The sequence below is a fragment of the Capricornis sumatraensis genome, chromosome 17, assembly GCF_032405125.1.
Source record: "Capricornis sumatraensis isolate serow.1 chromosome 17, serow.2, whole genome shotgun sequence".
NCBI classification, from domain to species: Eukaryota; Metazoa; Chordata; class Mammalia; order Artiodactyla; family Bovidae; genus Capricornis; species Capricornis sumatraensis.
The window spans coordinates 60,902,597-60,921,695 of record NC_091085.1 but is presented as its reverse complement, the minus strand read 5'-3'; the positions used below and the strand labels follow the sequence as shown (position 1 = coordinate 60,921,695).

Sequence of the window (19,099 nt, the reverse complement as noted above, 5' to 3'; positions counted from 1 at the left end):
TGGAGGAGGACACTGCAACCCACTCCAGTATTCTGGCCTGGAGAATCCCATGTACAGTGGAGCCTGGAGGGCTATAGTCCATGAGGTTGCAAAGAGTTGAACATAACTTGAGTGATTGAGCATGCACATCTTAGAACACATGTGAACAGAGTGGTATGGGAATGTTGCAGGGTTGTGGGGTGTGAGCTGGGAAAATAATAACATGGTATGATTCCTGGGAGAGATGCTATTCCAGCTTTGTTATCTTAAAATCGTACTGATCACATCAACCTTTTATTGACAACTCAGATTTATAATTATGAACATTTACTATTATACTCTGCTCTAACACTTTTTAAGTCTCTTCTAACACTGAATTTTGCTTAAAGCAAGATAATTCTATGTAAACATTTTAACAGCACCTCAAACTATGGAAAACCAAGGTCACTTATTACTAAAATTCTGTTCCAATATATGAAGTTATCATAGCGTGGAACAAGAGCAACAATTTGTACTTTATCATAAATTATATCTCAATAAAACTATTTGGAAAAAAAGGGGAGGAAACCCTCAGTGTGACAAAAGACAGCATATACAAAGTTCAGAGATAAATGACAGACTAGAACAATTATCTAGATTAACAACTAAAATCCAGGTAAAAATATGATAAAGAGATAAAAAAACATTCACTCCATTAGAAAAAAATGAAGAAAGATAGTAAAAGGGCAAATGACAGAAGAAATATAAATGACCAAACATGTATGTGGACAGCTGTTCAATCTTAAGAGAAATGAAAATTAAAATATAATACTGTCAGAATGAAGGAAATTAAGAGAATGAGGATCAAGTGCTATTTTAAATAACAGAGGAAACAGATCCTTTTGTACATTCTTGGTTGGAATAAAAAAATTGTACATTCTACAGAACACAATATAGCAATTAAATTTTGTACATGACAATAATTATTATGACTGTAGTTTGTATTTATGAATTACTTCCTATAAGCCAGCCACTATTGTATACTGCTTAGTTATATTAAATCATTTAGCCCTCACAGCCACCATACGAGGTGAGTACTATTATTGTTCCCACTTTACAGATAAAGAAACTGAGGCACAGAGCAGTTAGGTAACTACTGACATTAGCTGTTAGGTTGAACAGCTGAGAGATGGCAAAGCTGAGATCTGCACACAGGTGTTCTGCCTCCAGAGCTGATTTTCTAAACCTCTAGAGAAAAGCCTCTTCATTTACTGACATGGAAATATTTCTGACACGTTATTAAAAATAAGTTGCACAACACACAGTACAATACCATTCACATTTTTTAAAACCCACAAAGCAGTATTATCCAATCTGTGTCTATCTCCAGAGAAAGGACTAAAAGGGTTTACAAAATTAGTAGCAGTGGTTTCTCTCTGACAAAGAGTCCAAGGACTGGAGGTAAAAGGTAATCAATGGGGACTTCTGCTTTATGTGTACTGCTTGCTTTTCATTTCATGAAAATGTATTCAGATATTACTTGCACCTGATTTTCAAAATATTATTTTATTATTATTATTTTATATACCTTGGAATAAATCGTACTTGATCATGGTGTATGATGTATACTATGTTGTTGAATTCAATTTGATGTGAAGATGGAAAAAGGTATTCGATGCAAATAGAAACAAAAGGAAAGTTGAGGTAGCAACATTAATATCAGACAAAATAGACTTTAAAACAAAGAAAGAGGACATTACATAATGATAAAGGGATCAATCCAATAAGGAGATACAATAGTCATAGATGCATCCAAGACAGGAGAACCTAAATATCCAAAGCTAATATTAACAAACATGAAAGGAGAAACTGACAGTAACATGATAATTGTAGGGGACTTTACCACCCACCTACATCAATGGACAGATCATCTAGACAGAAATTTAATAAGGAAACACTGGCCTTAAATGACCCATTAGACCTGATGGATTTAATAGATCTAGCAAGAACATTCCATCCCAAAACAAGAGTAATACTAATCCATCTGAATCAGGGGTCCCCAAGACAACCCCCAGGTTCAATGATTTGCTGGGAGAATTCACAGGACTCTGCATAAAATCATGCTCTTGGCTGTGCTTTATTACAGTGAAATGGTACAAAGCAAAGCCAGCAAAAGGAAAAGGCACATGGGGTGAAGTCAGGAGGAAACCAGGGGCAAGCTTCCAAGAGTCTTCTCCCTTAATTCCTCCAACAAGGAGGTATAACAACCTGTGTGAAATTCTGCCAACCAGAGAAGCTCATTAGAGACTCAGAGCCCAGAGTTTTTACTGGGGGCTGATCACGTAGGCATATTCTGCCTAGCCCATACCAAAATTCCAGACTCCAAGAAGGAAAGCAGGTGTTCAACATAAACCACACTTTTCGTACATATAGTTTAGGCACATGAGCCAATCTTATCAAGGAATGGTGGGAATTCTTCTAAAATCCAACTTCCCAGACGCCACCCAAGGGCCAATCTTGCAAGCAAGTTTTTCTAAAAATAGCAGATTTAGGTCCACTGTTTTAACTCTTTTCTGCAGATCCTTCCATAATCCTAGCTTTTTGTTCTCAGCTAATTCATAATGAATTCTTTCCATGAATGTTTCCAGACTTTTCATTTGTTCTGGTCACCTTCATGTGGACTCTGGCTTGATTATGTCTTTCTTAAAACATGAAGCCAAAAATGTAAAATAATATTCTAAGCATAATTTCACATAAATGAGATATTACATTTTTATTAACAGAGTATAATTTAAAAAAATTTTTTTCTTGGCCAAGCTAGGTAGCTTATGGGATTTTAGTTTCCCTACCAGTGATTGAATCTGGGGCCCTGGCAGTGACAGTACTGAGTCCTAACCACTGGACTGTCAGGGAATTCTCAGCATTTTGTTTTTTATTTTTTTATTTTTATTTTTATTTATTTATTTTTTTTGAGCATGGTGTATCTCACCATTTATTTTTTTTTATTAATTAATTTTTTTAAATTTAATTTTAAAATCTTTAATTCTTACATGTGTTCCCAAACATGAAACCCCCTCCCACCTCCCTCCCCATAACATCTCTGTGGGTCATCCCCATGCACCAGCCCCAAGCATGCTGTATCCTGCGTCAGACATAGACTGGCGATTCAATTCTTACATGATAGTATACATGATAGAATGCCATTCTCCCAAATCATCCCACCCTCTCCCTCTCTCTCTGAGTCCAAAAGTCCGTTATACACCGCTGTGTCTTTTTTCCTGTCTTGCATACAGGGTCGTCATTGCCATCTTTCTAAATTCCATATATATGTGTTAGTATACTGTATTGGTGTTTTTCTTTCTGGCTTACTTCACTCTGTATAATCGACTCCAGTTTCATCCATCTCATCAGAACTGATTCAAATGAATTATTTTTAACGGCTGAGTAATACTCCATTGTGTACATGTACCAAAGCTTTCTTATCCATTCATCTGCTGATGGACATCTAGGTTGTTTCCATGTCCTGGCTATTATAAACAGTGCTGCGATGAACATTGGGGTACATGTGTCTCTTTCAATTCTGGTTTCCTCGGTGTGTATGCCCAGCAGTGGGATTGCTGGGTCATAAGGTAGTTCTATTTGCAATTTTTTAAGGAATCTCCACACTGTTCTCCATAGTGGCTGTACTAGTTTGCATTCCCACCAACAGTGTAGGAGGGTTCCCTTTTCTCCACACCCTCTCCAGCATTTATTGCTTGCAGATTTTTGGATCGCAGCCATTCTGACTGGTGTGAAGTGGTACCTCACTGTGGTTTTGATTTGCATTTCTCTGATAATGAGTGATGTTGAGCATCTTTTCATGTGTTTGTTAGCCATCCATATGTCTTCTTTGGAGAAATGTCTATTTAGTTCTTTGGCCCATTTTTTGATTGGGTCGTTTATTTGTCTGGAATTGAGCTGCATAAGTTGCTTGTATATTTTTGAGATTAGTTGTTTGTCAGTTGCTTCATTTGCTATTATTTTCTCCCATTCAGAAGGCTGTCTTTTCACCTTGCGTATATTTTCCTTTGTTGTGCAGAAGCTTTTAATTTTAATTAGATCCCATAGCATTTTGTTTTTTAAAGCCGCATTACAACTGGATGATTTTTTAAAAACTTTTTATTTTATACTGGAGTATAGCTGATTAACAGCTACAGTCCATAGGGTCACAAAGAGTTGAACACAACTGAAGCGACTGAGCATACACGGACAGCTGATTAACAGTATTGTGAGTCTCAGGTGGACAGCAAAGAGACTCAGTCATACATATACATGTATTCATTCTCCCCTAAACTCCCTTCCCATACAGGCTGCAACAACAACTAATGGATAATTTTTGAGCTGCAGATAAAACTCAGATTCTACATTATTATTATTTATAATCCCATTAATGACATTTTGTTTACTTAAGCACAAGTCTCCTAACTACCAAGATGACTTTGAATTACAATGCTATCATCTGTCTCAGACTGACTATTCCTTCTAGCTTCCTGCTATGTGAAAATTATTAAGGTTTCTGGAGCTAGACTGCTGCTGCTGCTGCTAAGTCACTTCAGTTGTGTCCAACTCTGTGCGACCCCATAGACAACAGCCCACCAGGCTCCTTTGTCCCTGGGATTCTCCAGGCAAGAATACTAGAGTGGATTGCCATTTCCTTCTCCAATGCATGCATGCATGCTAAGCCACTTCAGTCATGTCTGACTCTGTGCAACCTACCTCAATTCAAATCATGGTGCCACAACTTACTAGCAATATGACCTTGGATAAGTTAGCCTAAGCCCTCTGTGTGCTGGTTTCTTTATCTGTAAAACCTAGGAATAATAATCATACCTATCTCATAGAGTTGTTCAGTGAAACAAATGAGATAATGTATATAATAAACCTAATATAGTGTCTGGCACATTCAATTACATAATAAACATTATTAATCTAAATTATTGATGAGAATAATAAGCAGGTTAGGATCAAGGGCAAAGTTCCATGGCATTTTGGGGGTGACTTCTCTCAGAGATGAAAGCAATCAAAATTCTTTGAGAATATCATTCAGTGAGACTTCTACTTTATGTACTTATATATGTACTTTATATACTTAAATCCAGTACAGAAAACTTCAAGATATAAAGGGGAGTTAGAGACTCATTATTATCAATTTTCAGTTATGTTAGAAACTGTAGTCTCTAAACTTAACCTCTTTATCACCTACCGAACACTTGTTTGAAGAGAAAGAAATCAAGATAGACTAGACTGGCAAGAAAATCTCTTGTCACTAAGAAGATACTTCCAACTGTGCAAGAAATTCCTACCTATGTCAGAAGTCTGGCAGAATAAGATTTTGCTGTGCTCATCCCTATACATGGCCTACAAGGCCATCATTGAAAATAAACTGTTAACCAAAGTATAAGGAAAAAAACAAGTGTTTTTAGGCTCTTCACCTGTTTTTTTTTTAAAATATGCATTTATTTGGCTGCTCCAGGTCTTAGATGCGGCACTCAGGATCAAGCTCCCTGACCAGGCCCCCTGCACTGGGAGCACAGAGTCTTATCCACTGGATGGCCAGGGAGGTCCCCATCTTTTTTAATAAGAAAAATCAAAGGAACACAAATGAAAAATCTAGTAAAGAACAAATGCCTGTAGCACTTGTCATCTGCAATTAGAAGAGCTAAAATTCTTAGACAAAATGTAACATCTGGAATATTGACTTTAATGGCAGTAGGAAGCATCAAAATATACACTTTGATACTGAATTTTAAAAATGAACTGATCTCTAAAGAAAAAAATGACAAAGGACTATAAACTACTATATGTATAATATTTGTTCCATTCATCCTAACACAGTCACATTCCTCAATCTTTCCAAGAAAAGATTAGTCAAACAACTACATATGGACAATCAAGGAATGAAAGTTTATTTCCAAATAAATGGCTGTCATACAGTTTCTAGCAAACTACTGTTTCCAGTTAATGACTGTGTACAATGTGGTCCTATTCAGAGTCAAATATGAATTTTAAAATTAACTCATTCTAATAGTACCTTGAAGAATAGTTCAGTATTCATTTTGGAACACAGATGCAGAGACATTCAGATTTGGATTCAAATCCTTGCTCTGCAACTCACTGTGTGACTTCTGGCAAGTTACTTACTGTCTCTAAGCATTAAGGAAGCTGGCCAAGGTCACCCAGCTAGTAAGTAGGCTGAGAAAGCCAGGATGTGCACTCAGACCAAGTTATAGAGACCATGACTTAACTAGTCTGCCACCCTGCCTCTTCCAGGTGCAGCAACATGGGTCCCAGAGGAATGATCACTTTTGGATGCCATATGTTACATGTTGACTTAGCCTTTGAGTTTCTCAGAAGCTTGGACATCCATTATTTTATAAATGGAGAAGTGATTTGCTTAAGGTCAACAGGAACATGTGACAGAGACCTGGATCCTGCGTGGCCACTTATTAGTTGTGTAAATCTATAATTTTCCTGAGTTTCAACTAGTTGTAAAATGGAAATAATAGTAATCTCTCTTTCAAGAAGGGAGATATATGTTTGCAAATCATCTAGCACAGAGCCTTGCATAAAAGTTGCTCAATAAATGTTAGCCCTCCCTTTCCTCATTCTTCTATTTGTGACTCTGGGCACAATACTCTTTTTGAACACCATGCTACTATTTCTTGATACCCTCTCACCAACTGTGTTAACAGATGGGTGGCAAAGAACATGATTTTTTGGCAATTACCATGTGATACCAAGTGAAATCTCAGTGAAGTCCAGCTATATTATATAATTTTAAGTAGAACAAACTTCCTCCTTTTTGTCCATATGGTCTACCACTTTATCAGAGTAGAAAACAAAATTGGTCTACCAAGAGTTGTTCTTTATAAAATTATGCTTAATGTTCCCCAATACCTTCTGTTCTTTTAGGTAACTGCCAAATGATTTACTTGATTTGTTCTAGTTTCTGACCAAACATTGTTTAAAAATTAAGTTGACCTTATCCATATCCAAAATTATCTTTTTCTCCTTAAAAAATGTGCTCTTTTCTGTCATCAGATACTTTTCCTATTCACTATAATTTGTCAAAGATAAAAGCTAATAGCTCGGCATGAGGTTCTTTTCCGTCACATTTGCATAGAGGGAATATCCAATACTGAGTTATAAGCACTATTCAGTGCCAAATATGGCCATAGCAATTGGTATTTGTCAAATAGGCAGTATTTTCCTAAGAAAAGATAAAAATGCAAGGAGATAGACTGTTCTCTTATAAAGCAAAGTTGCTGGATAATTAATCTTTATTTCCTGGATAGCAAGGGTATCATGAAGCACACTCTGTTGGCTTCCAAGTATCATTTAAAATACTCCCATTTCTGTTTTTTCTTGGTTTGGGGTTGCTTTTTTTTTAATTGAAGGATAATTGCTTTACAGAATTTTGTTGTTTTCTGTCAAACCTCAACATGAATCAGCTATAGGTATACATATATCCCTTCTCTCCCATCTCCCTCTCCATCCGTAGTCACCCCTCTAGGTTGATAAAGAGCCTCTGAGTTTCCTGAGACATGCAGCAAATTCCCATTGGCTATCTATTTTACATATGGTAATGTAAGTTTCCATGTTACTCTCTCCATGCATCTTACCCTCTCCTCCCCTCTCCCCATGTCCATAAGTCTGTTCTCTATGTCTGTTTCTCCATTGCTGCCCTGCAAATAAACTCTTTGATACCATCTTTCTAGATTCTATATATATACATCGGTATACAATATTTATCTTTCTCTTTCTGACTTACTTCACTCTGTATAATAGGCTCTAGATTTATCCACCTCATTAGAACTGCCTCAAATGGGTACTTTTTATGGTTGAGTAATATTCAATTGTGTACATGTACCACAATTTCTTTACTCATTCATCTGTTGATTGACCTCTAGGTTTATTCCGTGTTCTAGCTATTGTAAATAGTGCTGCAATGAACACTGGAGTGTATGTGTCTTTCTCAGTTTTGGTTTCCTCAGGGTATATGCCTAGGAGTGGGTTGCTGGGCCATATGGTGGTTTGTTCCTACTTTTTAAAGGAATCTCCATACTGTCTTCCATAGAGGCTGTATCAATTTACATTCCCACCAACAGTGCAAGAGGGTTCCCTTCTCTCCATATCCTCTCCAGCATTTATTGTTTGTAGACTTTTTGATGATGGCCATTCTGACTGGTGTGAGGTGATATCTCACTGTAGCTTTGATTTGTATTTCTCTAATAATGGGCAATGTTGAGCATCTTTTCATGTGTTTGTTAGCCATCTATATGTCTTCTTTGGAGAAACGTCTATTTAGATCTTTTGCCTACTTTTTGATTGTGTTGTTTGTTTTTCTGGTATTGAGTTGTATCAGCTGCTTATATATTTTGGAAATTAATCTTTTGTCAGTTGTTTCATTTGCTATTATTTTCTCCCATTCTGAGGGTTGTCTTTTCACTTTGCTTATAGCTTGCTTTGTTGTGCAAAAGCTTTTAAGTTTAATCAGGTCCCGCTTGTTTACTTTTGTTTTTATTTCCATTATTCTAGGAGGTGGGTCATAGAGGATCTTGCTTTGATTTATGTCATCGAGTGTTCTGCCTATGTTTTCCTCTAAGAGTTTTATAGTTTCTGGTCTTACATTTAGGTCTTTACTCCATTTTGAGTTTTCGTGTATGGTGTTAGGAAGTGTTCTAATTTCATTCTTTTACATGTAGCTGTCCAGTTTTCCCAGCACCATTTATTGAAGAGGCTGTCTTTGCCCCATTGCATATTCTTGCCTCCTTTGTCGAAAATAAGGTACCCATAGGTGCATGTGGAGAAGGCAATGGCAACCCACTCCAGTACTCTTGCCGGGAAAATCCCATGGACGGAGGAGCCTGGTAGGCTGCAGTCCATGGGGTCGCGAAGAGTCAGATACGACTGAGTGACTTCACTTTCATGCATTGGAGAAGGAAATGGCAATCCACTCCGGTGTTCTTGCCTGGAGAATCCCAGGAATGGGGGAGCCTGGTGGGCTGCTGTCTATGGGGTTGCACAGAGTCAGACACGACTGAGGTGACTTAGCAACAGCAGCATAAGTGTATGGCTTTATTTCTGGGCTTTCTATGTTGTTTTATTAGTCTATATTTTTCTGTTTTTGTGCCAGTACCATACTGTCTTGATGACTATAGCTTTGAAGGATAATCTGAAGTCAGGAAGGTTGATTCCTCCAGCTCCATTCTTCTTTCTCAAGACTGCTTTGGCTATTCAAGACTGCTTTGGATATTAAGGGTCTTTTGTGCTTCCATGTGAATTGTGAAATTTTTTGTTCTAGCTCTGTGAAAAATGCCATTGGTAATTTGATAGGGATCACATTGAATCTGTAGATTGCATTTGGTAGTATAGTTATTTTTACAATATTGATTCTTCCTACTCAGAAACATGGACTATCTCTCCATCTGTTTCTGTTGTCTTTGATTTATTTCATCAGTGTCTTATAATTTTCTGTATACAGTTCCTTTGTCTCCTTGCTGCTGCTGCTGCTGCTGCTAAGTCGCTTCAGTTGTGTCTGACTCAGTGCGACCCCACAGACAGCAGCCCACTAGGCTCCTCTGTCCCTGGGATTCTCCAGGCAAGAATACTGGAGTAGGTTGCCATTTCCTTCTCCTTAGGTAGGCTTATTCCTATTTTATTCTTTTTGTTGCAATGATGAATGGGACTGATTCCTTAATTTCTCTTTCTGATTTTTCATTGTTAGTATATAGGAATGCAAGTGACTTCTGTGTATTGATTTTGTGTCCTGTGAATTTGCTAAATTCATTGATTAGCTCTAGTAATTTTCTGATAGTATCTTTTCTTCTCATCTGTATCATGTCATCTGTAAACAGTGAGAACATTACTTCTTTTCTGATCTGGATTCCTTTTATTTCTTTTTCTTCTCTGATTGTTGTAACTAGGACTTCCAAAACTATGTTGAATTATAGTGGTGAGAGTAGACACCCTTGTCTTGTTCCTGATCTTAGGAGGAATGCTTTCAGTTTTTCAGAATTAAGAATTATGTTTGCTGTGGGCTTATCATATATGGCCTTTTCTATGTTGAGTAAATGGTACTTCTATGCCCACTTTTTGAAGAGTTTTAATCAAAATGGGTGCTGAATTTTGTCAAAGGCCTTTTCTGCATCCATTGAGATTATCATATAGTTTTTATCTTTCAGTTTGTTAACATGGTGAATCACATTAATTGATTTGCATATATTGAAGAATTCTTGCACCTCTGGAATAAACCCAACTTGATCATGGTGTATGAACTTTTTAATATGTTGTTGAATTATGTTTGGTAGAATTTTGTTGAGGATTTTTGCATATATGTTCATCAGTGATATTGGCCTGTAGTTTTCTTTTTTAGTGTTGTCTTTGTCTGGTTTTGGTATCAGGGTGATGGTGGCTGTGTAGAATGAGTTTGGAAGTGTTCCTTCCTCTGTAATTTTTTGAAAGAGTTTTAGAAGGATAGGTGTTAGCTCTACTCTAAACACGTGACAGAATTCACCTGTGAAGCCATCTGGTCCTGGGCTTTCGTTTTTTGGGAGATTTCTGATTAGTTTTTATTTCAGTGCTTGTAATTGGGTTGTTCATAATTTCTATTTCTTCCTGGTTCAGTCTTGGAAAATTGAACTTTTCTAAGAATCTGTCCATTTCTTCCAGGTTATCCATTTTATTGCCATATAGTTCATATTGCCATATTGTTCATAATAGTCTCTTATCATCCTTTATATTTCTGAACTGTCTGTTGTAACCTCTCCTTTTTCTTTTCTAATTTTGTTGATTTGATTCTTCTCTCTCTTTTTTCCTTGATGAGTCTGGCTAAAGGTTTGTCGATTTAGTTTATCGTCTCAAAGAGCTAGATTTTAGTTTTATTAATCTTTATTATTGTTTCTTTCATTTTTTTCATTTATTTCTGCTCTGATCTTTGATTTCTTTCCTTCTGCTAATTTTGGCGTTTTTAAGTTCTTTTTCCAGCTGTTTTAGGTGTAAAATACTCTCATTTCTTAAAGCAATCTGTAAGTTAATGTCTTTTTTTTTTTTTTTTTTTTGGCTTCACCATTCGGCAGGCAGTTTTCAGTTACCGGACCAGAGATTGAACCCGTGCCCCCTGCAATGAAAGCCTTCAGTCCTAAACACTGAACTGCCAGGGAATTCCCCTGAAGTGGATGTTAAAAGCCAAAGTTTTTCAATCAAGTGTTGATTTATGAATTCTACCTCCCCAATAAACTAGAAGCCATACAGAGAGGCTACAATCAAAAGCACCAGAGGAAAGTGGTGCTATGGAAACAATTCATTTGTGTTTGGCATAGTGAAGATTCACTGCCAATTTGTAACAGTATGAATTCAATAACTTTTCAAAGCCAAAAATGAGGTTTGGACCTGAGCAGCTTTTCAAAGTAGCTTTTTTTTTTTTTTCCAGAGTGCTTCCAGGCGACCAGTGGGTTACGTTTTATTAAAAAAAAAAAAAGTCACAGCAGAAGGGGCCAGGGCACCCAGTGGGACCACTGGTCTCCACAACACCATCTGGGTCACTTAAAAGGAATGAGCCCTCTCCTCAGGTTTACCTGAAGAGGAGCCAATCATTTACCTCGCGTGGAGGCCGCAACTTGATTATGGTTCACTCGAGCCCATTAAATCTAAACTCTGGATCTCACTAGTTTCACGCTCGAGTTTCACAAGACCTTACATTTCACCAGTCAGCCACACACGGCTGGCACTGAAATGCACACGCTGACACCTGTCCGCCCAGGGGAAACTCTAAGGAGCCACGTTATCTAGGTGGAGAGGGTGGCGGGTAGGCCGCGGGACTCTCCAACAGGAGTCCGCACAGACCCCCACAGGCACTGGTGCCCGCGCACATTCACGCGCCCACGGGCGCCAGGCCTAATGCCGGGAAGGCCCCAGAGGCGTCTCTCCTGCGAGCCCACTCCATGCAGAGAACGCTCTCGCCCTGGGAAGGGCTTCCTGGTGACCCCTCTCAACAGCTCCCCACATCTGCCGGCCAGGTGGCCTCTGGGCCCCGGCCGGGCCCCTGGCACGCCCGCCTCCAGACGCCCGTCTCCGCACGGCCCTCGCCGTCATTAGCACCCACCCGTGCCTCAAAGTAGCTTTTGCTGAGAACAATGGCACCCCACTCCAGTACTCTTGCCTGGAAAATCCCGTGGACAGAGGAGCCTGGTAGGCTGCAGTCCATGGGATCGCTAAGAGTCGGACACGACTGAGCGACTTCACTTTCACTTTTCCCTTTCATGCATTGGAGAAGGAAATGGCAACCCACTCCAATGTTCTTGCCTGGAGAATCCCAGGGACGGGGGAGCCTGGTGGGCTGCCGTCTCTGGGGTCGCACAGAGTCGGACATGACTGAAGTGACTTAGCAGCAGCAGCAGCAGCAGCAGCAATAGCTAATATCGGAGAAGGCGATGGCACCCCACTCCAGTACTCTTGCCTGGAGAATCCCAGGGACGGGGGAGCCTGGTGGGCTGCCGTCTATGGGATCACACAGAGTCGGACACGACTGAAGTGACCTAGCAGCAGCAGTAGCTAATATAACATAAAAAAGCTGTTAGAGGTGGTAAAGAGATGCAATGTTTACGAATTAAAATATGACCTATCACTTGTTTTGCTAAAAGAAAAAAAAAAGCACTGAGCTGAAGGCAAGATATTTTGCTTCATTTATTTACTTTCTTGAGATAACTTCATAAAAAGGAGGATGGGGTTTATATTTTTGATGCTGAACTTCAACCATCTATAAATGACAATATTACTTGTCCTACTCATTTCATGAGTCTGACAGAAGGATAAGTAAAATAAGAGCTGCCAAATCATTGTTCAAAATGTAAAGAGACAGCAATGTAAGACATAATTATATTTTTAAAATTTGTAAGCATTTTTTAATGAAGTCATTTTAATGATGCCAGTCCCACTGGCCAAGTACACATTATTGATGAAGCAACTTAGTGATACTTTCTCAGCTCTTTATGGAATTATATTTATCAAAAAATATGAATATTTGCTTACCTGACAGTTCCTACTCGTTCAGTTTTACTTTTATAACCTAATACGTATACTAAATCCAAAATAAATTCACTTAAAAAGTGAAAATTTGGAACATTATTTCATAAAATCACTAAAATCTCTGTCATTATATATCAAGCATATCTAATATTATTGAAAAGAGTTTTCAGTTTTATTCTTATTTTTAAAAATATTTATTTTTATTTTATTTATTTGGCTGTATCAGGTCTTAGCTGCAGCATGCAGAATCTTGATTGCAGCATGCAGAATCTAGTTGCACATGTGGGATCCCTGACCAGGGACTGAACCTGGGCCCCCTGCACTGCAAGCATGGAGTCTTAGCCATTGGATCACCAGGGAAGTCGCAGAGTTTTCAGTTTTAAATAAATAAGTTTCATAGAATAAATGAACTTCCTATTTTTTATCTTTTTTAAAGTTATTTTTTAGTTGAAGGATAAATGCTTTACAGAATTGTGTTGATTTCTGCCAAACATCAATATGATGAATGTCCCGTTTACTGACAGACAAACTAAAAAGTAAAAAACATTAATGGTTTCCAACAAAAGCAATAACCATATTCTCTTCCCATTAGATATCTCAACTTACCTCATCTCCCTTCAAAACTTCAGTGCCATCAAATTCACGGGTCTGACTTGTCTTCACTGACACCTCTCTCTCTAGGTTGGCTAACTTTTCCTTTGCTTCCTGAAGTTCCTCAGCTTTGGCTTCTTTTTTACGAGAAATGATAGATGCCTAATTAAGCATTAAATAAAAATGTAAAAATGAGACAGTCAACTTTCTATTATTTTCTGAAATTATGTAATTTTTAGATTTTACTGACTGAGCTAAATTTTCAATATCAGGTTGACTTCTCCTGACAATACCCTTTGCCCTACCACCTGCTATCACGAGTTTTATATTTAGTATAAGCCGACTAAAGTCCGTCTAGTCAAGGCTATGGTTTTTCCAGTGGTCATGTATGGATGTGAGAGTTGGACTGTGAAGAAGGCTGAGCACCGAAGAATTGATGCTTTTGAACTGTGGTGTTGGAGAAGACTCTTGAGAGTCTCTTGGACTGCGAGGAGCTCCAACCAGTCCATTCTGAAGGAGATCAGCCCTGGGATTTCTTTGGAAGGAATGATGCTGAAGCTGAAACTCCAGTACTTTGGCCACCTCATGCGAAGAGTTGATTCATTGGAAAAGGTTCTGATGCTGGGAGGGATTGGGGGCAGGAGGAGAAGGGGATGACAGAGGATGAGATGGCTGGATGGCATCACTGACTCGATGGATGTGAGTCTGAGTGAACTCCGGGAGATGGTGATGGACAGGGAGGCCTGGCATGCTGCGATTCATGGGGTCGCAGAGTCGGACACGACTGAGCGACTGAACTGAACTGAACTGAACTGATGCTATACACACACACACACACACACACATATACACATATCCCCTTCACAGATCACTGCCTTGTCATGGCAGAGAGGCTTGCATAACTTTGAATCTATGAGCCATGCCGTGCAGGGCCACCCAAGATGGACAGATCTGAGCAGAGAGTTCTGACTAAAAGTGATCCACTGGAGAAGGGAATGGCAAACCATCCCAGTATACTTGCCGTGAGAACCTCATGAACTGTATAAAAGACCAAAAAGATAAGACACCAAAAGATGAGTCCCTTGGGTCTGAAGGTATCCAATATGCTACTGGGGAAGAATGGAGAATTACCAATAGACCTGGAATGAATGAAGAGGGTGGGCCAAGGCAGATACAACACTCAGTTGTGGATGTATTTGTTGATGAAAGTAAAATCCAATGCTGCAAGGAACAGTACTGTACAGGAACCTGGAATGTTAGGTCCATGAATCAAGGAAAATTGGATGTGGTCAAGCAGGAGATGGTAAGAATAAACATCGACATCCTAGGAATCAGTGAACTAAAATTGACGGGAATGGGCAAATTTAATTCAGATGACCATTATATCTACTACTGTGGGCAAGAATCCCATAGAAGAAATGGAGTAGCCCAGATAATTGACAAAAGAGTCAAAAATACAGTACTTGGGTGCAACATCAAAAATGACAGAATAATCTCTGTTTCCAAGGCAAGCCATTCAATATCACAGTAATTCAAGTCTCTGCCCTTACCACCAATGCTGAAGAAACTGAAGTTGATTAGCTCTATGAAGGCCTGGAAGACCTTCTAGAACTAACACCTAAAAAAGATATTCTATTCATCATCAGGGATTGGAATGTAAAAGTAGGAAGTCAAGATAAACCTGGAGTAACAGGCAAGCTTGGCCTTGGAGAACAAAATCAAGCAGGGCAAAGGTTAACTGAATTCTGCCAAGAGAATGTACAAGTCATAGCAAATAACCTTTTTCAACAACAGGAAAGACAAGTTTACACATACATAGACACCACCAAATGGTCAATACCAAAATCAAATTGACTACATTCTTTGTAGACAAAGATGTAGGAGAAGCTGTATACAGTCAGCAAAAACAAGACCTGGAGCTGACTGTGGCTCAGATCATCAGCTTCTCATAGCAAATTCAGGCTTAAACTAAAGAAAGCTGGGAAAAACACTAGGCCAGCCATATGAATTAATCCATATGAATTCACAGTAGAGGTAACCAATAGATTCAAGGGACTAGATCCAGCTAACGATGTGCCTGAAGAACGATGAACAGAGGTCCGTAATATTGTACAGGAGGCAGTGAACAAAACCATCCCAAAGAAAAGCAAGAAGGCAAAGTGGTTATATGAGGAGGCTTTACAAATAGCGGAAGAATGAAGAGAAGTGAAAAAGCAAGGGAGAGAGGGAAGGGTACATTCAATTAAAATCAGAGTTCCAAAAAATAGCTAGAAGAGACAAGAAGGCCTTCTTCGATGAACAATGCTTAATAATAGAAGGAAACAACAAAAGGGGAAAGACTAGAGATCTCTTCAGGAAAACTGGAAACATCAAGGAATAATTCCACCCAAAGGTGGGCACAATAAAGGGTAAAAATGGTAGAGACCGAGTAGATGCTGAAGAGATCAAGAAGAAATGAAAAGAATCCATCAAAGAGCTGTATAAAAAAGATCTTAAAGAACCAGATTACTATGATGGTATGGTTAGTCACCCAGAGCCAGACATTCTGGAGTGCAAAGTCAAGTGGAACTTAAGAAGCACTGCTGTTAATAAAGCTGCTGCTACTGCTGCTAAGTCGCTTCAGTCATGTCCAACTCTGTGCAACCCCACAGACAGCAGCCCACCAGGCTCCCCCGTCCCTGGGATTCTCCAGGCAAGAGCACTGGAGTGGGCTGCCATTTCCTTCTCCAATGCATGAAAGGGAAAAGTGAAAGTGAAGTTGCTCAGTTGTGTCCGACTCTTAGCAATCCCATGGACCACAGCCTACCAGGCTCCTCCATCCATGGGATTTTCTAGGCAAGAGTACTGGAGTGGGGTGCCATAAAGCTACTGGATGCAATGAAATTCCAGCGGAACTATTCAAACCCCTAAAGGATGATGCCATCAAGGTTTTGCATTCATTGCATAACAATGCCTGCAATATAGCTGCTGCCACTCCCTCAGGACAAAGGGATGGGAAAATGTAGCATGCTGGCCCCAGATAGCTGTGTTACTTGCTCAGTCATGTCTAACTTGGCAACCCTATGGACTGTAGCCCACCAGGCTCCTCTGTCCATAGAATTCTTCAGCCAAGAATACTGAAGTGGGTTGCCATTCCCTTCGCCTGGGGGTCTTCCTGACCCAAGGATCGAATCTGGGTCTCCTGCACTGAAGACAGATTCTTTACCATCTGAGCCACCAGGGAAGCCCTTGGCATTCATTATGTCAGCAAATCTGGAAGACCCAGCAGGAGCCACAGGACTGGAAAAGGTCAATCCTCTCACCCCAATACTCAAGAATACCCAGTACCAAAGAATGTGCTAACCAACAGACAATTGCACTCATTTTCCATGTTAGTAAGGTCATGCTTAAAATCTTGCATGCTAGGGTTCAGCATTATGTGAACCAAGAACTTCCAGATGTCCAAGCTGGGTTTAGAAAAGGAAGAGGAACTAAAGATCAAATTCACTGGATTATAGAAAAAGCAAGGGAATTTCAGAAAAAACATCTATCTCTGTTTCACTGACTTCGCTAGATCATGACAAACTGTGGAAAGTTCTTAGAGAGATGGGAATACCAGACCATCTCACCTGTCTCCTGAGAAATCTGTATGTGGATCAAGAAGCAACAGTTAGAACCCTGTATGAAATAAATGATTGGTTCAAGATTGAGAAAGGAGTACAACAGGTCTATCTGCTGTCACCTTGTTTGTTTAATCTATTTCTTGTGAGCACGTCACAGGAAATGCTGGGCTGGATGAGTTACAAGCTGGAATCAAGATAGGCAGGAGAAACATCAATAACCTCAGATATGCAGATGATACCACTCTAATGGCAGAAAGCAAAGAGGAACTAAAGAGCTTCTTGATGAGGGTGAAGGCGGAAAATGAATGAGCCTGCTTAAGACTAAATATTAAAAAAACAAAGATCATGGTATCCAGCCCCATTACTGCATGGCAAATAGAAGAGGAAAAGGTGGAAGCAGTGACAGATTTCCTCTTCTTGGGCTCCGAAATAACTGCAGATGGTGACTGCAGCCATGAAATCAGAAGACAAGTGCTTCTTGGCAGGAAAGCAATGACAAACCTAGAGAGAGCGTTGAAAAGCAGAGACATTACTCTGCCAACAAAGGTCCATATAGTCAAGGCTATGGTCTTCCCAGTGGTCACATTGGGTTGTGAAAGCTGGACCATAAAGAAGACAGAATGCCAAAGAACTACAATGCCTTCGAACTATGGTGCTGGAGATGACTCCTGAAAATCCCCTGGATAGTAAGATCAAACCAGTGAATCTTACGGGAGATCAACTCTGAATATTCACTGGAAGGACTGATGCTGAAGCAAAAGCTCCAGTATTTTGGTCATCTGATGCACACAGACGACTCATTGGAAGTCTCTGATGCTGGGAAAGATTGAGGGCAGAAGAACAGGGCATCAGAGGGTGAGATGGCTGGATGGCAGCACCAATGCAATGAACATGAATTTGGGCAAACTCTGGGAGATGTTGAGAGACAGGGAGGCCTGGCGTGCTACAGTCCATGGGGTCGCAAAGAGTCAGACATAACTGGGCAACTAAACAACAACAATAATATACACATATATGTATATTTATATATGTATCTGGCTGCACCACATGGCTTGTGGGATCTTATCTTCCCTACCAGGGGTTGAACCTGGGGCCTGCCAGTGAAAGCACCAAGTTTGAACCACTCCCCCCTGCCACGAGGGAATCCCCTGCGATGTGCATTAAATAGCAGCCTTAAAACATTTTGGAAGGCAAAATATAGGATATATCAGCAGAGAAACAGAAATACAATAGTAATAAAAAATATTAAAATCTTGTCAACTAACATTGAAATGCTAATGAAAATATCTTCTAGGTAAACCCAGAAGCTAACACTAAGTCTGCTGTTTTTCTGTATGGTTGGTTTCCTTTCACAGGAATAAAACAAGAATGCTTTATTCCCAAAACTACAATACAGATCATCCTATCTAAATTCAACACCCATACTCTTAAAATAAAATGTTAAAACATTTATTATATTTGGGGCATTCTAATAAATAAAATGCAAATTGAAAATTAAACATCTGATTCACCAGAATTATGCAAATGTTTACACAACCCAGATGGGTGCTCTTAGCCATAAATGCAGCATTTATGGATAATGTAGCATTAGCAACTTGTGGGGCATTTCCTTAAATGAACCATGACTGTACTAGTTTAAGAAAGACATTAGCCAAACTGTCTTCTCCAGTGAAATATTACAAATACTTTTATCAAACAGATTTTATAAGAGAGAGAAATCTTTAGTGCAAACCCTTTAAACAATTCTCCCTGTTTAAAAAATGAAAATACACATGATATGAAAATACAGATGCTCAACCTTGCTTATAGTAAGATTATGTGAAAAGATGATCAACCTTGTTTATAGTAAGATAAATAAACATTAAAACTATCATAAAATACCA

General features: G+C 39.2%; 1 protein-coding gene across 2 annotated transcripts in view; it reads right to left on the bottom strand.

Moving 5' to 3' along the window:
* The window catches only part of IFT81 (intraflagellar transport 81), a 98,121-nt gene that overhangs the window by 48,553 nt on the left and 30,469 nt on the right, over positions 1–19,099 (bottom strand). For both annotated transcript variants that reach the window (XM_068989927.1, XM_068989928.1), the window contains exon 11: positions 13,630–13,776. In XM_068989927.1, the coding sequence (XP_068846028.1) occupies positions 13,630–13,776 (147 nt within the window). The remainder of the gene's footprint in view (positions 1–13,629; positions 13,777–19,099) is intronic.